This window comes from Centroberyx gerrardi, chromosome 23 (assembly GCF_048128805.1).
Source record: "Centroberyx gerrardi isolate f3 chromosome 23, fCenGer3.hap1.cur.20231027, whole genome shotgun sequence".
NCBI lineage: Eukaryota > Metazoa > Chordata > Actinopteri > Beryciformes > Berycidae > Centroberyx > Centroberyx gerrardi.
The window spans coordinates 17,875,223-17,901,596 of NC_136019.1; the positions used below are offsets into that span (position 1 = coordinate 17,875,223).

The 26,374-nt window shown below is 40.7% G+C and overlaps 2 protein-coding genes across 2 annotated transcripts in view; both read left to right on the top strand.

Moving 5' to 3' along the window:
* The window catches only part of dock11 (dedicator of cytokinesis 11), a 71,122-nt gene extending 63,283 nt beyond the window's left edge, over positions 1–7,839 (top strand). Inside the window, exons 52-54 of the mRNA XM_071899125.2 lie at positions 1,263–1,363; positions 1,726–1,864; positions 6,000–7,839. Coding sequence (XP_071755226.2) covers positions 1,263–1,363; positions 1,726–1,864; positions 6,000–6,089 — 330 coding nt within the window. The 3' untranslated portion in view covers positions 6,090–7,839. The remainder of the gene's footprint in view (positions 1–1,262; positions 1,364–1,725; positions 1,865–5,999) is intronic.
* A 4,433-nt stretch (positions 7,840–12,272) lies between these two features.
* LOC139911572 (interleukin-13 receptor subunit alpha-1) lies at positions 12,273–26,233 on the top strand. Its single transcript, XM_071899112.2, has 10 exons — positions 12,273–12,530; positions 12,956–13,086; positions 15,603–15,750; positions 19,221–19,323; positions 20,692–20,873; positions 21,281–21,414; positions 21,739–21,883; positions 23,736–23,835; positions 24,067–24,151; positions 24,259–26,233. The coding sequence occupies exons 1-10, from the start codon at positions 12,452–12,454 to the stop codon at positions 24,355–24,357; spliced, it is 1,206 nt and encodes a 401-aa protein (XP_071755213.2). The 5' UTR covers positions 12,273–12,451; the 3' UTR covers positions 24,358–26,233.
* Positions 26,234–26,374: the final 141 nt, after the last annotated feature.

Here is a 26,374-nt window from a genome sequence, read left to right on the forward strand (position 1 = left end):
AAATTTCCATCCAAATCGCCTATTTTTAGATCATCGCTAAACCAAATCTAAACAATTTAATCTAAGTTGGGCATCTCCACTGTCAATACTGTAAAAAGGTGAGAAACACTGTAATGACAGCATAAAGAGAAACTGGTTGCGTTGGTTGTACCCGAATGGCCTGTGTGTATCTATGAAATTAAATCCCAGTGTAAACCACCTAAATTACAGATAAGATGGGATAATGCTGCTTCGAGTAAACCAATGAAATTAAATGGCTGTGAAAAAAACGGAGATACTAACAGCCATTATGCGGAAACAATTTCAATAACCATTTCAAAATGCAGTGCCTTGTGTCTTTCTGGTAAGGACAGTAAATCCCTGAGTAAATTAAAGTGATATGCACATCCATCTCTTTCACTGGTGTAAGCTGTAAAACTAAAAGTAGGTCCGTACAACACTCTTGCTCCAACACTTTTTGTGACAAACGTTTCAACTGAGTTTGTCTTTGTCAGAAGTGTTGACAGAATGCTCTGCAGACTTTGAAATGTAAAGACCATGAATCACCAGGTAAACAACTAACAGATATTCCATACATACATGTATATGTAATGACTGTGTACACAGAAAGGTAAAAAAATATTTCCCCTATTCAGGTTATCAGTTATTGTGGAAAAGCCTAGAGGCTGCAAATTTCAATTTCATTCTTTATTCATTTTATAAACTTGATAATTTGTATACTGAAATCTGTAAATTACTTCAAGACCTCCAAAAATCACCTTGTGACCAGCCATGCTTCGTCATATGTGGACAGTCATTACTAAATAACCTGTAATACAGAAACTACTAGTAGTAGTACTAACTGCTGGCAAGTTAACAAGTAAAGGCTTTCAGACAGCTCATGTTAGTTCTAACTAGCTGCAAAACAAGCAGTCCAACTCAACTGTTGTCTGGCCTGCTATCACTCAACACAGTGTATGCTAAAGTGTTAGCATAGAGCCTGCTATCACCAACATAGTGTACGCTAAAGTGTTAGCATAGAGCCTGCTATCACTCAACATAGTGTCAACATGGAGCACCACAGCAAACAATCTACCAGCAACACATGGATGATTTGCGTGTTTATGTTTTTATTACTTACTAGGTAACTTAATCGAGCACAGGTCACGTTACATGCCATGAGAATGCAAGTATGAGCTGATGTTGTCTGGATGTGCCCTTATCAGAGCATAAGAATGCGTGACTCCATCAGGCATGTTGTTGTTGTGTTTTTTTTACTACAGGTGAATGCAGGTCCCATGGCCTATGCCAGGGCATTCCTGGTTGACAGTAAATCCAACCAGTCTGGCAACAAGAAAGCTAAAGATCTTAAGGAGATTTTCAGGTACACATCATAAAAACACACTTGTTCTGCCTCTCATTGTTTGACTTGGTTGCTCACTTGTAGGATTTATCACCGCTTGCCATATATAAGTCATGAATGTATTCTGCGCAGGGGTTGTGTACACGCGTTCTGTGTTTGCATTTGTGCATATGTCTATGTGTTGTATGTGTGTGCAAATCCACCCATCTGCACTAATGTGTGTGTGTGTGTGTGTGTGTGTGTGTGTGTCACCTGTCATTGCACATTATTTATTGTTCGCAATTTTTATGTATGTCTCACATTTTTATTTACCTTGTAAATCACTTTGTGTTTTGACAAGTGCTCCATAAATAAAGCTTATCATTTTACTTATTTAATTGCAGGCGTTTCGTCCAGGCATGCAGTATGGCTCTGGACATCAATGAGCGTCTGATCAAGGAGGACCAGTTTGAGTACCACGAGGGCCTGAAGGCCAACTTCAAAGACATGGTCAAGGAGCTGTCTGACATCATCCACGAGCAGGTAAGAAAGAGAGCGAGCTGGGGCCTGAGTAGCCCTGATGACAGGGGGAAGACATTCAGGTGATACTGTATATTTCCTCTAATGCCACAAAACTTGCTCCATGCAAACTAACCAAGTAAAAACATGTTGAAAAGATGGAAATCAGGAAATTGGAATCCCATGACAGCGCTGGGTTCATTCGTGAGTTTGTTTATGACAGCAGTGTAGCTCTAGAAAGGCCTTGACAGTTGCACTTTGCACCCTTATTATGATAGGAAGCTGGCAATGTCATGTCTTGATATGTGGGTGTGTGTGTTATTACACGCACAGCCACACATTACCCTACATTCAAGCTCCTACTTTCAAAATACTTTAATGCTACTTTCAAAAGATGAAATCACATAATGCCTCGTATAAAGAAGACCTTGGGCTTTGGTTGATATTGCCTGGCCTAATGTTTTAAAGACCTCTCATAAACACCCAGTAGCCACGGTCGCTTAGTTGAGGCTAGAAATAGAACACACTAATGATTCTCACTGTCAAACAGTTATACTTGTTGAACTCGTGAACAGACTTTTTAGATTCGAATGAGTCACAATGAGTGGAGACGAGCGGGTCACGTTTAATCCCATACCAAGGTGTCATTTAAACCGCGTTTCCTCTTGAGCACTTCCTTGAGAGAATTACTCAGCTCATTACTCATGGCTCGAACGCGCTCATCTACTTCAGTAGGTTTCCTAAACCCATTGTTCCAAGATTTGTGTTGACCTGGGTGGGTTGGGCAGAGGAGGGTAGATGCTTTTTACTGGAAAAATTGCATTAGAAAAAAAAAAGCCACAGGCTTTTACAGGCAGTATGTCCGAACTGCCTGGGATTCTCAATGTGCTGTAAACTCGTTTTTGCAATCTGTCGTTTCTCCGAAAGGAAATTACCGCAGTGTGGCTCATTAAGCTTGTGAGCCTGCTTGGGCAAGAATCAGCATGCCTGACATCTTGTACGCATGCACACACAGACACACACAGATATGCTTGCACACACACAAACAAACACACACACACACCTTTTGTTCTCTTCCCATCAGTGGAATGTGCCATTGGACTGTATTGCAGCACAGCTCTCTCCCACAGCACTTTGCAGGCTCTGCTATATTGTTTCATTTAGTTGCAGGGTTTTTCCTCTGTCCTCTTTGCTTTCAGTCTGATTTCACTTGAAACCAACCCGCTCTAACTCTGCCTTTTCTCTCCACTGTGCTGGCCTTTAGCTTTAAGGAAAAACAGGTAATGTGATCATAACGTGTGTTAAAGCCCAATCTTTCTTTCTTTCTTTCTTTTGTTGTCCTTTTTTGTGCATAACAATTATGGATACTCATTTCCATAGTCCTCTTCTTCCAGACAGTGTGGGTTGGGGTCAAATGGTTTACCTGCAACAGGATTAAACTAGGAGTAAACTGAATGCAAATAAGTAAGAGTAATCTGTTAGTCACTGTAAAAGAAAACACAGATAGTTTTGAAAAAATGGGTGATTCAATAGACAGACCTGTTACAGTACAACAACAAAAAAAAAAGTTAGGTGTAATAAGTTATGTCATAGGAGTATGTTTTAACAAGTCATTCAAATGATTAATGACTTTTGGCAGACTGTGATTTTCCTGATCAGACTTGTTGGATTAGTCTAAAACAGGGGGAAAGCCATTTAGACTGTGAGACTGTAAACAGGTACATCGAAATAAATACTGGCACTACAAGATGATGAACAGGAATGACTAATCTCAGGAGTTTTAATGACAGATCTGAAACTGTTGAAAAGACTAATAATAGAATGATGCTGAAATACACACTGTTTCTCAGACTTTAATATCATTAAAATCTCTCATCCCTAACAAGCCTTAGTGGTGACAAGTTGTTATAAAAAGGTTTTATTCATTAGCTGTTTACCTTATTTGGCTGCCTCCCCTGATCTGTCTTCCTTCCAAAACTGAATGGACGAATGCCAGTTTGGCTCGGCCGAATCCAGACACAATGTAACGTCCATGCTCTTGCAAAACAAAGATCACCAAATGTTTTACTTTTGTGTATTAGAGACAGCGTTCCTCAGCATAGCACCACCAATGCCCACTTTTCTTTACCTTAGATGGTGACCTCATTTATTGCCCTGATAAATATAAAACTTCTGAATTGAAAGTGTCCATTATATTGTGCCTTGTTCTAAAATGATGTGCAAATCAGTAAGTCAAATCAGAGTGTAACGCCTATAAATCAGGAACTCTTATGGTAACCGCTCATCATCTGCCTCACAATTAGGATCATTTATTCTTCAGCAAACTGTATGATAATGAGGTGTCATTGGATAAACCCATGCAATGTGCTGCATAAGGTGCATTGCATAAGCCCATTTAGAACTGAACACACCAGAAACCAGTCTGAGCATCAGCAGCGTTGTTAAGTTCCTTGTACGGTTTCTAATTACAGCCTAGAACTAGAACATCAAGACAGTAGCTAGCTGCCTAACCATCCATCCCATCACAAAAGAATGGCAGTGCCAATGTGGACTTCGTGCAAAGTATTCAAGACTCAGCACTAAAGTCATCTGTGATATTTTCATATAAGTACATTTCTGTTCTGCTACTCTATTGTGAATTGATAGAATTCAACCTATATCTAGCTCATGAAAGCTTTTCCGTTTGCTGTTCTAAACAGCCGGTGTCTGGTAGCTTTCCTGGGAAAAATCCTCTGCCGCACAGGAAAGGATGCGTTTTACTTTTCCAGTTTGTTTGGAATAAATAGAAGAAGAAGAACTGGGTAGTTAGCATGAGCAGTGATAGCCACCGTGGCTGAACAGAGAGAGAGAAAAGAGAAACTCAAACTTCATCAACAGAAAATCCAAGGAAAAAGATGTCAGTACTGGACACACTGTTTGATTGACAGGTGATTTCTGGGAAGAGCAGTGCAGAAACACCACAGCAATGAGGGCTGAGCACCAAAGATAGCGCCACAATAAAAAAAAAAACGCGAATCTGACAGATTACCACTTTAATACACAATTAAAAACAACAAGTGTGATCTCTTGAGCCACTGGAACAAAGTTTACAAGTACTGTTATATAAGTGAACGGCAAGTTCCATTTCCTTTTCTCTCTGGCCGGCTGCCAAGTTTGGCTGATTGTTTCTCGGTTCAAAGGTGGGAAAACTACAGACATCAGACTATACATATCACTCCACATGAGGTTTGTTGACGTAAAGTATAAATATAGCCGTAGAGAGCAGGTGGAGTGAGTAAACAATAGTGAATTGATCCAAAGGAGGAGGTTCTAGTAGAATGAGATGCATGAAATCAGTTGTGAGCAGTGCAGAGTATTCATTCCTGAGACTAAATTAGGTCATGCACGGTCTGAGGTGCGCAGGCTTGTGCAGGCATTGTAGTAAGACACATTGTAGAAGTGAAAGACGGCAAGGCAGGGAGCCAGTGCATCCTTCCTCAGAAGTCAGCGGAGCATTGGTGGTGAATGGCAACCAGTGCTTGTAATGACGCCAGAAACATCTTCCTAGCTACACACCTACACATAAACTTTTGTTTATTAGCAGTTTGAAATTGTCAGCAGCATATGTTTACATACTGTAACCCCACAATTGTTTATAGTCTGTTTTTGCTGTCTTTATTGCTCTATGATTTGTGCTATTCTTCTTCCATTGTTTCTACTGTTTTCATGGTCTACTTTATATTCATATGCGATTTTTCTTTTTTTCACTTTTCAATCCTGTTGCTTTTGCGATGACTTAATTTCCCCATGAAAATTAATAAAGTTTCATTATCTATTGTTGTGTATCAGTATGTTAGGCATGTGACAGGCTGAATGTATGTTGTCTACGTGTCAAATTCTTACATAGATGCACTTTATTCTTGCTTGTCGTGAGGAAATAGACCATCACTATTAAACTACGAACACTGTCATAACCCTTTCCTATGTATTCCATCTTATCAGCAACAGTCATTTGCTTGGCACTTTGAAATTGTCTCACTGACATTCAAGCGATGTGTGTCAGCTTGAACCGCATCCGGTGTTCCATTCCATCCCGTCAGCCCATGTGATGCGTGTGTGTTCGTGCTTGTGTCCGTGCGTGTGCGACACTCACCCTGACTGTGTTCTGCTCTAACCCCAGATCTACCAGGAGGATATGATGCGTTCGCTGCTACAGAACTCCCTCCATGTGTTCCGGGCCATCAGCGGGACGTCCAGCGACCTGGGCTGACCTCTGTCCCTCCCTCCCTCCCTCTCTCACTCCCTCCATGGCGGTTGATCCAGCTCCCCCCCTCACCTGCTCATTTCCTGTCATCGTACCCCTAAGGACCTAAACCTGCTGGACCCGCTCCAGCTGGAGACATCCTGGTGTTCAGACTCTTGAAGCACCTCCCCGTTTCGTATCTACCCAGCTAAAGCTTTGCCAAAATCCCCCGTGGCGAAGATGCCTTTCAAATACCTTCACCTTCTCTGTTGGACGTAGACGCTCGGGGACGAAAGATTGCAGCACATTTGGATACAGTATTCAAACAGCAGCAGCAGTAACTCTGAGGAATGTATCACAGCGAGACCGACTCAATGTCAGCATGTCAGGTTTAGCTCTTACGCTGAGCCATTTTAGTTTGCATTGCACTTTTATTCTGCCTTGGCGACAAACTGCAGGAATGACTTGGAGTGTTTTTCGTCAGAGGGAGATGTTAACGCTCCGTTTGTTTTGTTTTGTTTCCCCCCCCGTACCCTCTCTCTCTGGACTGTTGCCCTACAAAACTATGCAGGTCACCATGTTCACCCCAAGGTTAATTCCTAATTCTTAAGTACACATGAAGAACACAAAGTAACATCTTCCCATCATCGTTTTTGTTTTATTTTGCTTGGCTTTTGTGCCAGGTTAGAAGCACTATCCCAGCTTGGACGGGTCTGTTAAAATTAGGCAAACAAAGCCTTGAAAAGCTTTCGACCCACGGCCTCGGTCACACCACCGCCATCCTTCCCACAAGGTTGGCAGATTGTGGTAAACAGATAAGTCACATTCACCGATTAGCAGCTTAAGTTACCGCCCACATTTGTTTCATGACAAATGCAAATCCGTGTTTTGCTTTTTTTTAGTCTGTGACGGTCTGTTTTTTTTTTCCCCCAAAGTTAAAAGACAGACCTCAGGGTTTTAAAACGGCGATGTGATAAAGCTGCTCGTTTAGAAGTAATTAGATGAATAAGTTCAAGTAACTGTTGATGTCAGCGTGATTTAAAGACGTGGGCAGTGGTGTGTGAGCGGTTTGCCTAGTTTAAAAGCAACTCATTTGTTGTGACGGTAAACTGACATGTAATAGTGTTAACACTGGCCTATAGGATTGTATTGGAGGAAATAATGTTGTGCCGGAAGCGAAACGATTATGACTAGAAATTGTATCAGAGCCTAATAACAATCATTGTATGCTCTATGGGCTCATTTTATGACCCGTAAGCCTAAGTCAGTAATGTGTCAGGGTTTGGTTAGGCTAAACTGCAACTATCTTTACTTTGCAAAGTGAGTGAGTGAAGAATTCCTCTGTTCTGGGTTAAGATCCAGTGCCTTTGTGCTCTGCCTTCTGAAAAAAAGGCTCCCATGTTTCAAGTAATAAGAACTTCATCACATGCTGTTTTTTCCACAGTATTTCACAAGTGCTACACTGAAATAAGCAGATAGATGGATAATATTAAGCAGATGTACATAATTTATTGTCATGCTGTAAATTGAATTCCGTATGTGTGTATGTTTGTACGTATGTATGTATGTATTTATATTTGTAACATTCTGGACCGCTCTGGTTCGGTCCAAAAATCTGTCCTAGCAGAGAGAATTTGTCCCTGGAATGAGTTTTCTGTTTTTTTCTTTTTTGGTTTATTTGCATTTTTTTATTGCATTGTATACTGAAGTGCAGCTGCTTGTCAAACATACTTTGTAAAGCCATTTTTTTAAATAAAAAAAAAGTTGTTTTGCAGCACATCAGTCCATGGAATCGTTTGTACACAGTGGTGATTTGTTAGTCTCTCTCGAGGAGGTTGGAAGACTCCCGCGGGGCCTGCTGTCTTCTGCGAGCCTGGGACAGTTCAGGCAGGCAGTAAAGCTCTGTATGCTGTGCATGTGAAGGTCAGGAACATCAGGGGGTGCTGGGTGTTAGTCCTTTTAATGTCCGAGCCAGAGTTCGCTAGGTCGTTGCATTCACTGTATTTCAGTTTGTTTCATATAGCCTCACATCAAGCAAACTTATTGGACAGACATTTTGGCAGGAGTACAAAACAATCAAACTAGGGGGCGTTTTGGGGACTTTTAATTTGATGACGTAATCCTCTGCGATGCGTCGGACGTACTTCCAGCTCTGGGGCAGCCGTTAGGTTTCTCTCTAGCTAGTGCGATTTCAAGACTTAAAGACGAGATGAAATGAAAAATGCCTTTTTAACCCTTTTAGATCACATCCCCGGTCATACTGTGCACCTATTTAACAATATATACCAAAAAAAATACCAAAAATCAATTTCATTGTATTCTTATATCAAAATTCAATCATGTTTTCTTCCTGTAAAACAAAATATGCCGTGTGCTTACGTAAGCATGCCCGTAACTAATTTCAACCAATAATATCATGACATCCACCCATCAATCAATCTTCAACTTTTAGCGCACAGAGCTAAGAGGCTAAGATTCATTAGTTAGCTAGCTAGCAACAGCACACCCACTTTTCAACGTTCAAATCAAATTCCTCCCAACGTTATGTCCCGCCTGTCTTTCCTGTTTCACTCGGAAATACGTCACGATACGGAAGTTAGATACTCTCGAAATGCCGTTTCACCTCGACTTTAAAATATAAATAGAAGGAAGGGTCAAATGACTTGGGAAAAGTATCGACATGACGGAAGATGTCAACAGGGGAAATCGGCGGTGCAAAACGGCACACCCACCGGAGGCGGTGGGTGTGCCGTTTTGCACTAGAGACAATATAGCGGCTCCATACTCCTTACCGACCGGTGAGAAAAAAACAGAGAAAACGATTACGATTACAAGTTTTTGGTCCGCACCCGAGTCGGTGTGGCGTGTTCACACCTGTCAAAATGATCCACACTTGCAAAAGATTAGTAAAGTGTTTGTGGAGATGCTGGGAGTGTATTATGGCTTGAGGTTGGCTTGCTATTGCTGTTGTTGTGGTTGTTATTTGTGTTGGTGGGTGTGGGTGTCACGTGCTGTCATCACGCGAGGCATTCATTCTGTCTTTTAAGTAGCCTAGATGTTTCATTAAAGCACACCGAGAGTCAAAGTCTCTCTCTCTCTCTTTCTCTCTCTCTCTCTCTCTCTCTCTCTCTCTCGACACACACACACACACACACACCAGGAAATTCCTTTACTTGACACCTAAGACAAGATGCAGAACAAAGCCCGGTCAGGACACTGCTCGCAGACACAGAGGAAAATACAATAGAGAGCCTAAGTCCCTCCCCTTCCGCTGTCCCCCATGGGACCTTATTTCGGAAAAAATATGTACGGTAGTCAACGGCGAGAGACAAATAATTGTTTGATCCCGTTTGAATTGTACCATGACTTACACATATGATGTTTTGTCAATTTAAAAGATAATTTTGCAAGTCAAGAAAGTCGCAGTTTGTTGTAAAACAGTACAGTAACGTTTAGTTTTGTGTGAAACCGCTCAGTGAACTACATCTCTCGTCTCGCACAATATACGTCACCAACACCAACATGGAACGAAACATAGGAAACACACACAGGCATCGCGTTAACGTTAGCCCCCACTGTACTAAAACTATCCTAAACCAGTTTAAATCCATTCTTACTGTCTACCTTCCAGGTTGTGTATAATACTCCTGCTATCTGAGAGGGACTTAGCTTCAGCGGCTCTGGGTAGCTTGTGGAGAGAGGAAGTTACGTCACTTGCGCGACTTTTGGGTGTGTAGTCTTTCTAATTACGTATTTTTACAGTCTTATAGTTCAACAGTTTTACCACAAACTGCGACTTTCTTGACTTGCAAAATTATCATTTAAATTGACAAAACATCATATGTTTAATTCATGGCACAATTCAAACGGGATCAAACAATTATTTGTCTCTCGCCGTTGACTACCGTACATATTTTTTCCGAAATAAGGTCCCATGGTGGTCCACCGGAAGGGGAGGGACTTAGGCTCTCTATAGGGTAGTTTGATCTAGTTCAGTACATCTAGACCAGATAACATTTGGAAGCCACACTAAGAAAATGGTCAGCTCCATCATGCTCGTTTCTATTCACAAGCGTGTCAAGGCGTGCCGTTAAGCAACGTGCGCGATGCATCAATAGCAGGCTGTTTTCCCCTCAGTAGCTGGAGATAACACACAACACCATTACATGACTATAGTGTCGGTACAGCTGCTGAGGTCTCTGCCGTTCCAGTAGTGACATGCCTATGCTGCGGCCGGTGTTCTGACAGTTTGCGCTATCCACTCAGGATGAGCTACCGGTAGCTCATCCTGTCAGACTAGTCTGATGAACTAAACCTCTCACTCGTAATGACCTACCCTAGCAAAAAACATTGTTTAGTAGCTACTCAGGTCAGATATGTGTGAGAAGCAGACATACAACCCCTATAAATGGGATTAAATGTAGGGTAGCTCATTCTGTCAGGTAGGAAATATCTATCGGAATGGACTACTATAAATATGGTTAAAATTCTCTCTCTCTCTCTCACACACGTTCAGTGAATGGAACCGGTTTTCGGGGGGGGCATCACTTCCATGAACTTGATCCAACTGTAATCATTATTTATAATTCAATATTACCCCCTCTATCTCCACAGACAGCGCACTATCATATGACTTTTTTTGCCATGCTTGTAAGCCTGCTACATAAACATAAAGTATATTCATAAGCCTGTTAAATAAACATAAAGTAGCCTATATACATATATATATAAAACAGAGTTAATTTTACGTAAGAGGTAATCCTCTGCCGTCAGACGTACTTCCAGCTCTGGGGCAGCCGTTAGGTTTCTCTCTAGTTAGTGTGATTTCAAGACTTAAAATATAAATAGAAGGAAGGGTCAAATGACTTGGGAAAAGTATCGACATGACGGAAGATTTCCCCTGTCAACAATATGTTTACATTAGGTGAGTGTAAACTTTATTTTCCGTAAAATATTGACCGAGGCGGTGGGTGTGCCCTTTTGCACTAGAGAAAATATGGCGGCTCCATACTCCTACCAACCGTTGAGAAAGAGGAAAAAAAAGAGAAAACAGACGGTTACAGTACCGACCAAGCTAGGGTTGTAGCTAAACTATTTCCTTTTTGCTGTATGCTAATTTGGCTAAAAGCAACCCAAACAACCTGCTACGAACCAACAAACATTGGATAGCCTACCAACAACCAGCGGCACATGCTGTTGTATGGGCTGCTGTATTCTACTGCTGCACAGTAAATACATTTTAATAAATAAAAAAATAAAATTTTCCTGCAAAAGGTCCAGAATTTGAACTAGCATTAAGCTAGAAAAGCTTTCCGTTCATTGGTTGTCTTTAATATTAAAAAAATACAAAACCAGATGAAGGGGAGTCGTTGGAAGTGCCACTCGAGTCTCGAATGCTCACACAACTCACCCACCCTTCACCTAACCAGGTGCTATTTCATGTACAGAATCAGGTATGTGTTAATGTGGAGCAGAATTCAAAGTTTGAGATCAGAGGCAGAGACCAAAAACTGTAACATAGGTGTTGAGCGGAAATTTGTATCCTCTAAAAATGTGTTTCCCCTGGCAGTGTGTTGCCCTCAGTGTGTGTTGTTGTTTTGCTATACCGCGCCAGGAAATGAGTCTATCATGGGGGGGAAATTAGCTTATTGATAACCCCCAAACTAATTTACAGCCTGACGACTTCCAGAATCAGTGGATGCTGAGATCTCCTTTCATTTTGAGTCAACCAGGTTACTCTCACTAGGCTACTTTAATTCTTTTCAATGTTTTTAAAGCGTTGTTTTGCTGTTTTTGAAGAGCCAGCGCTTAGAAATCAATCCACAAAATTGAAGCGATTAAGTTATTTTCTTCCCTGCGCGTGAAATCAAAGTGAACCAAGGGAAACACTTTTTGTTTGGAGATACAAAGTTTGTCACAACACCTGTCCACTGCGCAAGGTGGTCCTGATTTATCTGCCAAAGACAGATTTTACCAGCATTTGACCCTTGCCAGGTGTTCATTTCAGACCCCATTAGAAAGGTCAGAGGTCAGGTTCACTTCAGCAGGCTGGACGCTTGCTGCTGCAGTTGGTTTCCCCCACTCTGTCCCATGGCAGTACAGTATCACATTGGGCTGTAGTCGCCTGTCTCTCCGCACTGACTCCGCCCCGCTGCTCCCTGTAGACGCGCGGCACCACGGACTCCCGACAAGACTCAACGCCTTGGTGACTTTCCCTCCTGTTCACTTTTGCTTTTTCCTCCGATTTTTTTTTATGTGAACTTAGCCTGGTTCAAACTCAGGTTGGGGCGTTATCGACGGGACATCGATAACGCTCGGGATTTTAATTTGGAGTACCGACCAGGGAATAGACGCGCTCCTGAAGGGAATAAACGCTTTATTTGGACGGGATGACACATTTCACACTGCGGGAGGTTTTTACCATTATAATATGCACCGCCATGATGACGGCAGTCCAATGTGTGGCAGGTAAAGTCTGTTTTTCTACCTGATATCTTGAATGGTCTTTGATGTAATAACATTTTTAGGACATATATATATGCCTACAGTAGGGAATAAAAAAACAGATTATTTCCTGTATGTGTCCCGTGGAGTAAAGACTAGTAATCTTACAAAACATTTTACCAGGATACTATAAAGTCACTATTAAGTAGGCTACTCTGTAAGTCACTATAGGAATATTATATTATATTGTATTCACTAAGTCGGCTATCTATATTAAATGATACTATCTTTCTGTTGTTGTTTTGTTTGCTTTTTTCAGAAATTGAATAATGGAAAAGTCTCATTGGGTCAGAATTCCCTGATAGTGTAAATTTGAACTTTGAACAGGCTAATTAGTTCGTTTATTATTATCTTTTCTGTATCTATCTATATATCTATATTTCCTTCAGATCGCCTTCCTCCGCCGGAGAGGCTGTCCTGTGAGTGGACGGACGGATTTTGGATCAGGTTGTCTTGGCAGGAGCCGAGCGGCCTGGGCCACTGTTCGGTCAAGTACCGCATCAACAGCACGAGGAGTGAGGTGAGGAAACATGACGCAGGTAGTGACACACTGGCAGTCCTGTGTGTGTGTGTGTGGGGGGGGGGTTTCACTCTCTACTGGTTTCACTCTCATAGACTTAGACATATCGGTTACTGTATTCTAGGTTAATATGTAATGTAGGCCTGTAGGTTAATAGACGACCAATGTTAATATTAATTCTAAATGTGTAATTCTAGATGTTATCATTATTATTGTTATTATTATTATTATTGTTATAACTATTTACAAGCTTATTTATTTGGTTGTTTATTTGTGTGTTTATTTTGTAGGCTATCTATTTATTTGTTTGATCAATCTATCTATTGTCTTTTTTTATCTGTTTCTTTATGTAAGAAATGTTCACGAAATACAAATATTTGTAAAAGAAATTCAAACAAAAAAGTTCAAAAATGTACAATACACTACAAGAGCAGGTTCTAGTTTAGTTTACAAAAGGTATTAGCCCTGTGCCTCACTTGGACTAAACGGCCTCACTTGCATAAAAAATGCAGTTAGCATTTCATGTCATGTTATTCACACTTCATCTTTGAGTTGTACTGTAGGCTTTTTGAGTATTTTTTGTCTTCAGAAATGTTTTAATTTTGCCTGTGTTACTAAAAAGTTGAAATGTCTGGCTTCTTTGGTGCATCTCAGATGAATCCAGTTCCTGGAGTGCAGCGATAAAAATAAATGATCATGGGATCAGGATGAGGATGTTGGGGCAGGCACAGTGTATTTTCTCTGCTGTACGGTTACTATGGGAGTCAATGAGGGGGAAGCAAATTACAAAACTATTATGGTGGATGATTGTTTATTTTTTTATTCGATATTTCAGGAACTGGACATGAACGCTATACATTCATGAGCCACGTATTCAACTCCGTATTCAGATGGTTAGTCCAGCCTACACCTGAAAATCCAATTGAAATATAGCCTATTAAAATAATCTGACATCATATAATATAGCAATAAAGACAGAGTAATAAGGAAGGAAAATCCCATTCCAAACCCTTAACCACAAATAAAGAGGAAGTCTTGACATAAAAAGCTGAACCATATTTACCTCAAACAAAACAGAGGATGAATATTTTGAAATCAAACTTATTTTGAATTTTAGTCCTTCACATAAATTTCAGGAAATAATAATAAAAAAAATCATAGATAAATGCATTTTGATCTTTCTTGGGTCGCACAAGAAAGTTTGCAAAAAGGTGAAACGGAGGGAACTTTTTTTTAAAAGCAGCCCTGCTTCTGTATGCTGTATTAAGCCAATACAGTTTTAGTTGTTTTGATTTCAATAGCTTTGCAGCTTTCTAATTGCTTTTATGGGCAATAGTAAACCAACTTATACACTGATGTAGCATGATGACCTCTTGTTAGAATATTCAAGGGAATGTTTGAGAGCAGAGTGTGACACAATATGTGCGGCAATACACATCAAAATGTGCTTCATATCCTGTTTAGATAAGTGCAGTAATAGCCACCATCAAGGCATTGCATATTAGTGAGTCAGAGTCTTAAGACATTCAATGCATTTCATACGGGATCCATCATTCCATGGTGGCTTTAGCCTGTTAAAGAGATGATGTCTGATTGGTTTTGTGTCGGGTCAGGCTGTATTTCTCTGCACCTACTTCTTTGGGTTTAGATTAGTTCCAAAATATCATGGGGAAAAATACCACTATTAGGAAAATGTTGCGCTTACAGGTCCATTTGTCATCTTCCTGTTGAGTAATGAGAACACAGACACCGCAATCATCCACATGTTCATGTTAGATCATTCACTCCATGGTGACACTTAAACATACACTATGTTGTGATAGTAGGCGACTAGCATTATCTCAAAGGTGTAGTAGCAGCTCTAAAGCTTAATGATAACTAAGCTAAAATGATCTGCAGCTAAGTCTGGCAGTTTTGAAGGAGGGTGGTAAAATTTACACCAAATATGATACAAAAATAACATTGTTTTTAACTAGCAGGGACTACTTTCCCAGTTTCCATAGGAAACAAAGATGGTGAGCAGTGGGAGACTGTGCAGCTAAAAATCACTGCACAGCGATGTGGTTGCTCACCTGAAATAGTTAAAGAAAATGGTTCATTAGCTATATTAAGGTAATGATATTTCTTTTTTAAAAATTACACAGTTCTACAGGTCACATATAATAAAATCTCATATAATCTCATATAATAAAAACCACTAACAAGTTTTTATTACTAAAAGGTCAGTCTTCTTACTTTGGATAATGCTAGTTGCCCACTATCACTTAACATTGTGAATGCTTAAGTGTTAGCCTGGAGTATTGGAGCAAATTATCTACCAGGGACATGTGGATGATTTTGGTGTCTGTGTTCTCGTAAATTGACCAGCAAGCCTTTAGCTTGGATTTTTCTTTTTGTGGGTCAAGCTCCAACCTACGTGAAACATAGGTCCTTCAACCTGTGACTGGTTGCAGCAAGGGAGAAATGTTTCAGTCTCTATCATCATAGTAATTTAACCCTGTGTTGTTTTTCTCCAGATAAGCCAGTCAATGTCTTATAACAACTGTATCACCACTGAGGAGATCAGTTCAGCTGGTTTGAGGTACACCATAGAAACCATTCCCAACATGTCTTGTGGATCTCGGACTACAAGCAGACCTTTGAACTGCACCATTTATCCCCCAGGTGAGGAATCAACCAGAAGTGAAAACTGAAACAGGGGTGTAACCTTGATATCAATGCACAAATACCACTTTATACTACTGCATACGCCGAGTCAGAGTGATCCAATCCATGATTTTTACTGAATATAGACTTCAATCATTTGTTTTTGTTCACTGGCAAAATATCTATTTTTCTATATTAGACAGGTCTAACTTTCTGGCATGTTACACATGGCTTTTGGTATCAGGTTTTAGAATTCTCTGATAGCCTACTGACACTCTACTACTACTTTGGCAAAATTGAAATATGTTACACATTGCAGTTGTGGAATAATGCTGAAGTTTTAAAGGTTTGATAAAGAATGAAATGGTGATGGGATCCTGGTTAGTGACAGTAGGACAGCACTCAAATAAGGTTGTAATCCAATGCAAGGTTTGCAGTATAACGCAATAGACAATATTGAATTCACAGTTCAATATTACGAAAGTTGATATTGCCAAACTCACCATGACTGAACAAGTTTGGGCAAAGTTGTTAGTTTCTTCCCTTACAGGAAAAGGTCAGTGGATAAGGAGGATGTGTTGTGCTGGCATGAAATTGTGCTGATTTGTGCTCATCGATACTTGTGATTCTCATGTAGCTAGAGAGAGGTTTTTAAGATTAGACAGGGGAGCTGTCAAAAGATTTCTGTAATTCACTGAGATCTTGTATTGAGATACCCCTGTAGTGCAAAGCAAAGATTATTAAAAGGCTTTTCTATAAAAGAGGGTTTTAAGCAGATTTAAAAGATGACACACTCTCCGCTAGCCCGAGTCCCTCAGGCAGGCTGTTCCAAAGCAAAGGGGCTCTGACTGCGAAAGCCTGGCTACCTTTAGTTTTAAGCCTGGATCTAGGGACTGGTAGAGGAGCGCTGCCTGAGGATCTCAGGTTACGTTCAGGCTCATAAAGAGTCAAAAGGTCAGAGATGTAACTTGGAGCTAGACCTCGTTGAGCCTTAACAAACTTAAAAACAGTAAGATCTTAAAATCAGTTAAAATCAAATTTATAGGAAGCCAGTGCAGGGAGCTAGAATGAGGGTAACATGGTCCCGTCTCCTGGCCTTGCTTAAAAGCCTGGCTGCAGCGTTCTGCACCAGTTGCAGATGTTGAGGGAGCTCTTGTTTAAACAGGAATCGAGGGAGTTACAATGTCAAGGTGTGAATAAATAAAGGCATGAACTAGAAGGGCACTCGGAGAGCGCAGACCTCCGCCAAGGCCAATATAGTCCAGTCTTCTATGTGTTGGTCTTTCCTGCTCAGCCTCCAGACCGTAGTCGGGAAGCACAGGGGAATCTCCGCTGTCCTCCAGGGCCGAAGTCTAACTTACTTCGGGACCAACCCCCCTTCACTCTCACAGCAGTTGGAAAAGACAGCACACAGGAACACCACCTCTGCTACACTTTTTCCTTCCGCTCCGATCCATTCACCGTCACACACCGCCGCTCGCGCTCTCTCTCGCTCCACCACACACTCACTACGTACAAAACACTCCGCCCCGCCCTATTCTCATAAAGGGGCTACGCTGCTCCTATAACATATGATATGCAAATGTGCAAGCGCAACCTATATACGGATCCGCTCCAAAATGTAATGGGTTCTTCCTTGGCCCATGCTACACCCTTCCACGAAGTTTCATGAAAATCGGCCCAATAGTTTTTCCGTAATCCTGCTGACAAACAGACAAACAAACAAACAGCACCGAAACATAACCTCCTTGGCGGAGGTAATTACATTTTCCAGATCAGCCGATGATAGGAAAGATCTAATTTTGGCGATGTTTTTTATTGTACAAAACATAAATGAACAACCTTTTTTTACTGAGAGTCAAAACTAAGCTCTAAATTAAATACTAATTTCTAGCTGTGGGCTTCAAAGAGGCTGAGAGGTTACCAAGACAACAAAAATTATTAAAAAAAAAAAAAAAGATAACAAAATTGAGTTGATGAAGTTGGGGGGGCAAAAAGAATAATCTTAGATTAATGTTATTTAGTTAGAGAATGTTTATTATAACCTTATAACCAATGCTGAAACTAATGTGTGCTATGTGGAGATTTCATTGAGACATAATGATATAAACCAATATCCACACAGCAGCCAGCTGTGTCGCTGTTTTCACCTCTTTTCTAAAGCTTGTTGTCAAATTCTGCACCGAAACATCCCGGTCCATTCAGTAGTTTTTCTTTTTTTTTTTTAAACTAGCTTGGCTCCTCCCTCGCTATTAGCCTTTATGCACGGTCCTTCGCTAGGTTTGTCCTTTGGGGCCACCGTAGCAGCTTTGCTACGCTTCATTTTTTACAAATGTGGTGCGGTTTCTGTCACCCTCTAGTGGTCGGAAAATCGCCTATTGCAGCTTAATATCAACAGGCAATCCTAAAGGGGATTTAGGCTAATTGAGTTGTGTGGGTTTATGGCTGCATAAAGTTGTGTGTTGTCAGCATAACAAAGAATGCGGGTATTATATTTATGAATGATGTCACCAAGAGGGAGCATATAAATGGAGAACAAGGGGCCTAGGATTGACCTTTGGGGAACACCATAAGTAAGATGCGCCACGGCACAAGAATGCGTTTCCAATCATCAACACAACATTTTCTATCAGAAAGATGCAGTTTAAAGAAATTAAGAGCAGTATCAATGAGCCTGACCCAGTTCTCCAACCAATTAATCAAAATGCTGTGGTCAACAGTGTCAAAAGCAGCACTAAGGTCTAACTAAGACAGAGCAGTCACCTCTGTTGGCAGCAATGAGGAGGTCATTAGTCACCCTGAGTAGGGCAGTCTCGGTGCTGGGTGAGCTTGAAACCTGTTTGAAATTTTTCAAAGATGTTGTTGGAATTCATAAAAGACAGTAGCTGTAAATCAAATCATCTTTTCAAGGACATGGACAAAAAGGGCTGTTTGGAATTAGGTCTTTAATTATTGAGATCAAAGGGGACTGAGATTTGTTTCCTTTAGGAGAGACTGAACCATGGTATGTTTAAAGAAGTAGGGAACAGAGCCAGAAGACAGTGAAGTACTTATCATTTGTGAAATGAGTGGACCCATTGTAGCAAGGACCTCTTTGAGGGGTTCAGTGGGAGTAATGTCCAAGGGGCAAGATGAGGATTTTACATGATTAACGGTATCTGTTAAAGTGGCGGGGGAAATGGGCTCAAAGCTGCTGAGAGGAAGGTCATACTGGTGACTGATAGATCACAACTACCAGGAAATCTGGTGTCTGATATTCTAAATAGTTTTTAATGAAATGAGTCGGAAATTCCTCACAATGTTCTGGGAAAACCTTGATAATGTCGCTTGAGGAGGGGTAAAGTTTAAGATAAAGATAAAGTTTATTAAATTAAAAAGGCCTCTGGAATTGTGGGAATGTTTGCTCATTATCCAGAGTCAAATTTGAATCTATGTGTATGTCTCTAATGCTTCCATATTCCTTATCTGCTCTTTTTCTTGTGATACAGTTAAATTGGTGAGCGACTTCAAATGTTTCCTGTACTCCAGTGGTGCCATGAACTGTTCCTGGATCCCAGAAAATCAGTTTCCTGACCTGGAGGTTTTCTACAAGTGAGAATTACAGTTCAACTGCCAAAATATAGGAAATACCAACATAAAGTGGCTTAATAGGGTGTTGAGCCACCAGAACAGCTTCAGTGCACCTTGGCATATATTCTGCAAGTGTCTTGAACTTTGGTGTTTTGTTGATGGTAGTGGAAAATGCTGTCTCAGGCACCGTTGCAGAATCTCCCATAAGTGCTCCATTGGGTCGAGATCCAACACCTCCATTATTTGTCTATGAGAAACGAAGAACTGCACGCACACAGCTTGACGGGATAAGTGGCAAGACGAACCAGGCCCAAGATGCAACAAGCAAAAGTTGAAAAAGTTAGATATGCAATGGTCAAAGCGCAAGAACCAATCACATTTGGGCAAAATTTCTCCCGGACATTAACATTTTCACTAACATCTTTGAATGGAAGTTGGAAAAGAGACTTATACGCATCATGTCGGTTTATATACCCTCTATTGATACTCAAATAATAATTTGTGTGCGAAGATATCCCATTATACATTATTGCATGTACTTTATACCATTACATCCAAATAGCTGTGGCCACTTAGCTAGTTAGCTTGCTAGAGTTTGCTAAAGATGATGTTTTCCAGACAAATGCAGTCCGCTGATTCAGAGTTGCTTGTCTGTTTTTCCTCGCATCTTGAATCAGTGCTTAGACATCACGGTCGAGGAGTATGCACTTCCCTAGTTAATAATATCTTCCCCCCATACTTCCATGCCAACAACATGCTTACTTACATGCCTGTTACTTTGTAACCCCCATTTACTCAAGTGTTTCCTTTATTTTGGTAGTTACTTGTACAATTACTTCCTACTTTTCCACCAATTGTAATTCAAAACTCTGAGTCACCAGTCGACAGCGCATTCAGAGATAAGATGGTTAGATTAAGATGGCACAAGGACAGGCTTGCCTTTGGGTAGAAAACAGTTGTTGTTCCCGTCTGCTTAAGTGGGTCCAGTCTGTTTCTGTTTTCACGGTGCTGTCAGCAGAGTCTCTGTGGACAGCTGGGAGTGTTGTGGAGTTTTTGGTCCAAAACAGAGTATGGGCTGGAGTTTTAAAAGCCAGAGATCTCAGCACCTGGTCAAATAACCGTTGAGTCAATATGATCACCAACCCTATCAACCCCTTGCAGATATATTATGGTCATTTTATGTTATGGGGTGCAGTAAAAAGCTTATTCATTGCCCCTTTAATGGCTGAAAGTGTGCAATACAGTTGATTGTTGATCATGGTTTGGTGGATATGGGCGCCAAAAGTTTGCTCTTCACTCAACTAGAAACATATTGAATGAAGTGTTAATGCCAGCTGCAGCCTTCCCTATACCCTACACCTCTCATCACCTCCCCTTTTGTCGTTACAGGTTGTGTGGAAATCCTAAGGAGAACTTATCAAAGTGTGAGCACCTTTACAGCAATGGAATGAGGAAAGGTTGTCACTTGAAAGGCAATCTTAGCACTAAAGACATCTGCATACTAGTGAGAGGAACTTCCAATGGCGCAACTGTATTGCACAACACCTTCAAACGCATACCTAGCCGACATGGTTGGTGTTTATATTTGATTGCCGTCTAGTGGGTCATTATAGTATTACTAGGTATTTTAAAAAGTAATATGAAGCATTTACTACAGAATATCTTAACAAGTGATTTAGTCTGGTATTGAATCAATTCTGATTTTTTTTTCAGATTGCTCCTCTAGTATTAACATGAGATGTCACTTCATTGTCACTAGTTGATAGAAGAAAACAAGTGAATCTATCTCACAGCATGGCAGATTTTTAAGAAAGTTTTAAGAAAAATAAGATTTTAAGACTCAATACTATACAAAATGACTGATTAAAATTGACGTTTTGCACTGTTGTACTCACTAACCTTATCCCCCCTCTATCTCCTGTTTTTCCTGCACATGTAACCCATATGATAACCATATTATGTTTTACATTTTCCTCAGTGCAAACCCCTCCGCCTAAGCTGACCGTCACAGAACAAGGAGATGAACTCACACTGAGCTGGACAGCTCCAGATATAGGAGACCAACTTTGCTGGACGTACATCATCAACTACAGTACATGTGATGAGTCTAGGGTAAGTAGCCAAACAGAATTTAAATGCATAAGTTTAATTGCAGCAGTATAGAGGAGACAGAGTGTGTGTGGGTTGAACACACTGTTTCAAACAGCAGAAATGGTCACATCAATTTATTTTTTAGCCATACAAACGTGTATTTCCACAAGTTTATGTCATTTTGTCGAAACAAATGCCACTACATCTTGACTGCATGGTGGGCTTATCATCAGATCCATAACCAACAAGCTGTATGGAATATCACTAACAGAAAAATTGTTTCTCTATACCTGAAAAAGTCTAATACTGTGGTTGTGATTTTTTACATCCATGATGTTTTTCCAGGAAGAAGTTGTTCCAGGAGTTGTTGAAAAACGACGAAAGACGTTGTCCTACGATAAGCGCTGCCTGTACAAGTTCCAAATCAGGGCTGTCTTCGATACCAAATGTGGGAAAGGAGGAAGCCTCATCAGTGAAGTAGTATCTTATGGTAAGTGTCCAACCAGTTTTAGTTGCACTGACTGCTCTGAATCCATATATTGTAACCATACGCTGGAAAAGACGACCGTCATAACAAGTCATTTAGTCTCATGTTTAGTCTTAAAAAATAATATTTTTCAGTAAAATTTTAATTTACTCCCCACTGGTATCAAGGCTAGCATTAATAGTTCCTCAAGCACCAATGTCTATTGCAAGCCACAACATGAGATACCTTGCAGCTCACAAACCAATAGGTTCAAATGGAAATAACAACATTAACAATTATAACAGTGTTAACAAGTCATTCCCCTGGACGCTGAGGGACAAATACTTTTATAGACTTTAATAGACTTTTTATGAGATTTGTATGTACCTGGTGAAGAAAAGTAACTCTCAAGGTATGCCTTTAAGGGAGCTGTTTGAAGGTGATGTCAAGAATTACGCTGCCTTCAAGTGTTCCTCAAGCTCCTACGACTGCCAGCGTGATTTGAGTTTTTGCTCATTCTTTACATTTTCCATCCCTTTCGTGCTAATTGTGACAGTTTTTCCATGCACGCACCATGACTAAAGACATCAGTTTTACCATACCTCTTGGGCTCCTTCAGTCACACTCAGTTCCAAACGGCATAGAAAACAGCTACGACTAGACTAGACTAGACTTCTAATTCAGTCAGTAAAGGTAATCCATCACTGTGAACGAGAAGCCGTCAATCACGTTTGGTAAAGTTGCATAAGAACGGTAATATGAGGCTACAAACGTTTACATTGTGAAAGACGTTTTGGCCACCGTTTCATATTAATGCACGTATTAACTTTCTCTGTGGTTATGTTAGGACCCGCCTTCTGCCAATCACAAGCCAGTCAAGTCAACAGACAAACCAAAGCAAGACGCTTCCGCCAGCATTAGTCCATAAAATGAGACAGAAAATAAAGCTTTTACACAATTACGGCTTAGAATTGGCGCCCTCTTCTTTACTGGAGGGACCTGTAATATTTAGACAGCGTTTATTTAAAAAGATATTTACTTTGATAAACAACTGAGACAAAGGAAAAATAGCAAATATTTCATAACATGATGAAGGCACTGGAAAACCATCTACACTTATGTAAAACAGTAAGGAAATGCAAGAGTCTGGAATCACGCTGGAATTGTCCTTTAAGTTGCACTTGTCCTGCATTCAAACGCCTTTGGTCAGAAATAATAACAAAATAGACCATGAAACCAAAGCAGTTTTTTGGTTGATGTTTTATTTTCACATCAAAGCTACTTTGTGCTACAGTGGCAAAATGAAAAGGAGAAAATGCACGAGGGGCCGTACTCACAAAGCTTCCTAGTACTAAGAGTTGGTCCTAGTGGTGAAATTATAAGAAACTACTTAGAATTACTATGTTTTCTGCTGCTCCGGCAAACATTGTGCCCGGGTTTAATTTAGTTCATAAAACAATCTTTTCTTCAGGGAGTATTTTCTGGTGCACGTACATTCTGTTGTGTGGGTCTCCAAGTTCGACAGATAAATCAGAAAAATTTATTTCCTACTTGGTAGTTAGCCAGACTATCATAACTTTTTTAAAGCAAGAAGAAGCCAAATCCACATCATCCTTTTCATGATGTCCATATTTGCTTACCGTTTGTCTTCTGGGTTTGATTTTCTGACCAAATAACATCCAAAAAAACATCTAAAAAAGTATGGTATGCTTTGGAAAATGGTCAGTAGTAATGTAAAGTATGTAGTAAATGGGCTAAAACATGCATCCTTTAAGGGAAATTGTTTGAAACGCTTTGAATCTGGGGCTGCAAAGCGTCCTAAAAAGAGCTTGAATTTATCTTTTGAAAAATGGAAAAACCTTGTCTGTTCCCACAGGTAGAGATGAGCCTCCTGACCCGTCACTGACGGTGGCTAGCATTGTCATTCCTGCCATTCTCTCTGCCTGCGTCATCTTGTCCTGGTATTGCTTCAGGAGGTACGTATATAAAACGGTACAGTTAACCTGTGTGTGAGTCTTCCCATGAGTCCCACAGTTCCACTTCTCCGACAGAAGGTGTTTGCAGAGGGAAAGCGAGAAAAGTTCTGAATGTAGTTTTTTTAATGGCCCCCTGCGTTTTTGGGCGTGGTACTATTGCGGAGCGAATGCTGCCGGTTGGTGCTTTCTGTGACTGACGTGCTCGTTGTGGTGTGTCTGTCTTGTCTGTAGGCACAGAGCCATTATTTGCCCCATCGTGCCAGATCCTTCAGTGATATTCAAGGAAATGATGATGAACAGAACCAAAGAACCTAAGGTAAATTTTTACAAAAAACTAAAAATAGGAATGTCTGTACTCTGCTCTCTCTCTCTCTCTCTCTCAACACACATCTCACACCTCCTCTCCCACGTTCTGTTTTGCAGACTACCACAGGGAATCTGTACATCCCAGTGCCAGAAGTCGTGGAATCCTGCAAACTCACTCCCGTAGCAGAAGTCAGCCCGCCTCAGCCATACTCTTGACAGACGCACACAGATCTGTAGCGGCGATGCCTGCAATGCCACAGCACTTCCACTGTCTGGCCTGAGCAAGAGGGCGATTTTAACATCTTTTACTGAAAGTTGAGGATGAACAGATACACTTAAGGTAGAGCGGAGCTGCACCGACCAACAAGTGTCAAGTAAATGTGGCCCCCTGAATCCTTGGAGCCACCTTAAAAAAAAAGCTGGACAGCTATGGACCCTAAAATGCCAAATTTCCTGAGTTTGTCCCGGCTGTGTTGTGCTGATACCGCTGGGGCAGCAGTAACCTAGTTGGTCGGGAAAGTACCTCTGATTTGGCCTTCATCATTGAAACTGATACACCGGACAAGCTGCGTCTAATACACACAGAGAGTTCAAGGGATTTTCCAACACGTTGATCCTACGTGTCAAGCAAAAATCTTGGAGAATAATAAAAAAAAAACTTTAGAAAAAGTAACTTTTTAAATCTTGAATTGACTTTGAGGAACTGGGTAACTTGATGTTCATACTTAGAAAATTGGAGATGAAAGACTTTACAGGACACAGATGAACTGCTGTAGTGGGAGCTAAACACATGAGGAAAAAATGGCTTGTTTCATGTGGTTTAAATGGATACAAACACTGTTTTACAGGAAACAAAAGCTCTTGAATGTGAGGGTTGAGTGCATGCCAGGTAGCACAGGGCAAGATCCCCTGTAACAGTGCTGGGTGTCCATCCAAAAGACACAAAAAATGACTTGATGCTCATGACTGAATATCTTTAATCTGAGGATGAGGATCATTTTATCAGCTAAGTTCATTGCTTTCATTCAAATCAACCATAATTAGTTTTAATCCTGTGCCTCAGTCATTCGGTAAGAGAAGGTGTCTCTCTTTACAAATTGTTGCTGATGAACTGTTCGGGAACTGAGAAAGACAGCCTCCTTTTCAGACTGATCTCCATACAAACCTCGGGGATTTGAAAGGGTTTCGTAAGATCAAGGGTCGTCCAACTTTTTCAACCCACAGAAGACCATGTAATCGTTCAACCGAAGTTACAACATGAAAATCACGAAAATTGGAGTCGAAAGGTTTTCACACAACAACAATGGTGGATATCTCATCTCGGAAACAAAGCTCTTCACCTGTTCACTTTCATTTGCGAGCAGTTTGTTCATGCAAAATGAGAGCCAGTTACTGGGAATTAAATGAAGCTGTCAAATGAAAAGTTGTTTGGAATTTAGTGTGCTGGATGTGACATGTCAGAGAAATTGCTGTTAGACCTGCTCACGTGAACGAACTTTGCTAACAGACACTGCGAATTTCTGCCTCCCAATACCTTAACAACCAAACCCTTGTGCATTTTGGATGGCATAAACAGACTCCCAGTTCATGATCAGCTGTGTCCCTTAAAAAGCGGACTTGTCTTTTGTCATTCTGCTTCTACACTGCTGGGTGGTGTATGATTGTTATTTGCAGAGAATGTAATGTCAACTTTAAGTGTGTAGACATTTGAGAATAGCTTTTCAAAAAACATACATTAAACTAATGCCAACCGTTGGTCATGAATGAGTTGTTTTTGTATTCCTGGTAAACTGAATGTTCGCTCTCCCATGAGTCACACTCTTCCTTCCTTATAAAGAAAAGAGCTTTTGTACTTTGAACCGCTTGATGGGGGTATTGTTGAGGACTGTTTTTACTTTTTATTGCTTTTGTGTGTGTGTGTGTGTGTGTGTGTGTGTGTGTCTGCATCTGTCTAAAAATTTGAGGTTTCCTAGCACTGTTGCTGAGGGAATGATGGGCCTGTCACAACTTGGCTTTATTATTTGTAGCATTTCTGCAGTATTTCACACCCATTAAAAATGACTCATCACGCACCTGCAGTGGGCGGGGTGTATGTGTGTGTGTGTTTGTGTTTGTGTGTATGTGTGAAGGGAGGTGGGGTGGTTGAACCCTGCGTTAAGACTAAAAATGAGAATATCACTGAAAACAAATGAACAAAAAATGAGATATTTAATCCTAACAGTCATATCCCTAT

Coding starts and splice junctions, on each gene's coding strand:
- LOC139911572 (XM_071899112.2), top strand. CDS start 12,452: ATGACACATTTCACACTGCGGGAGGTTTTTACCATTATAATATGCACC. Junction 13,087..15,602: donor TCAACAGCACGAGGAGTGAG/GTGAGGAAACAT, acceptor GTTTTTCTCCAG/ATAAGCCAGTCAATGTCTTA. Junction 20,874..21,280: donor ACGCATACCTAGCCGACATG/GTTGGTGTTTAT, acceptor CATTTTCCTCAG/TGCAAACCCCTCCGCCTAAG.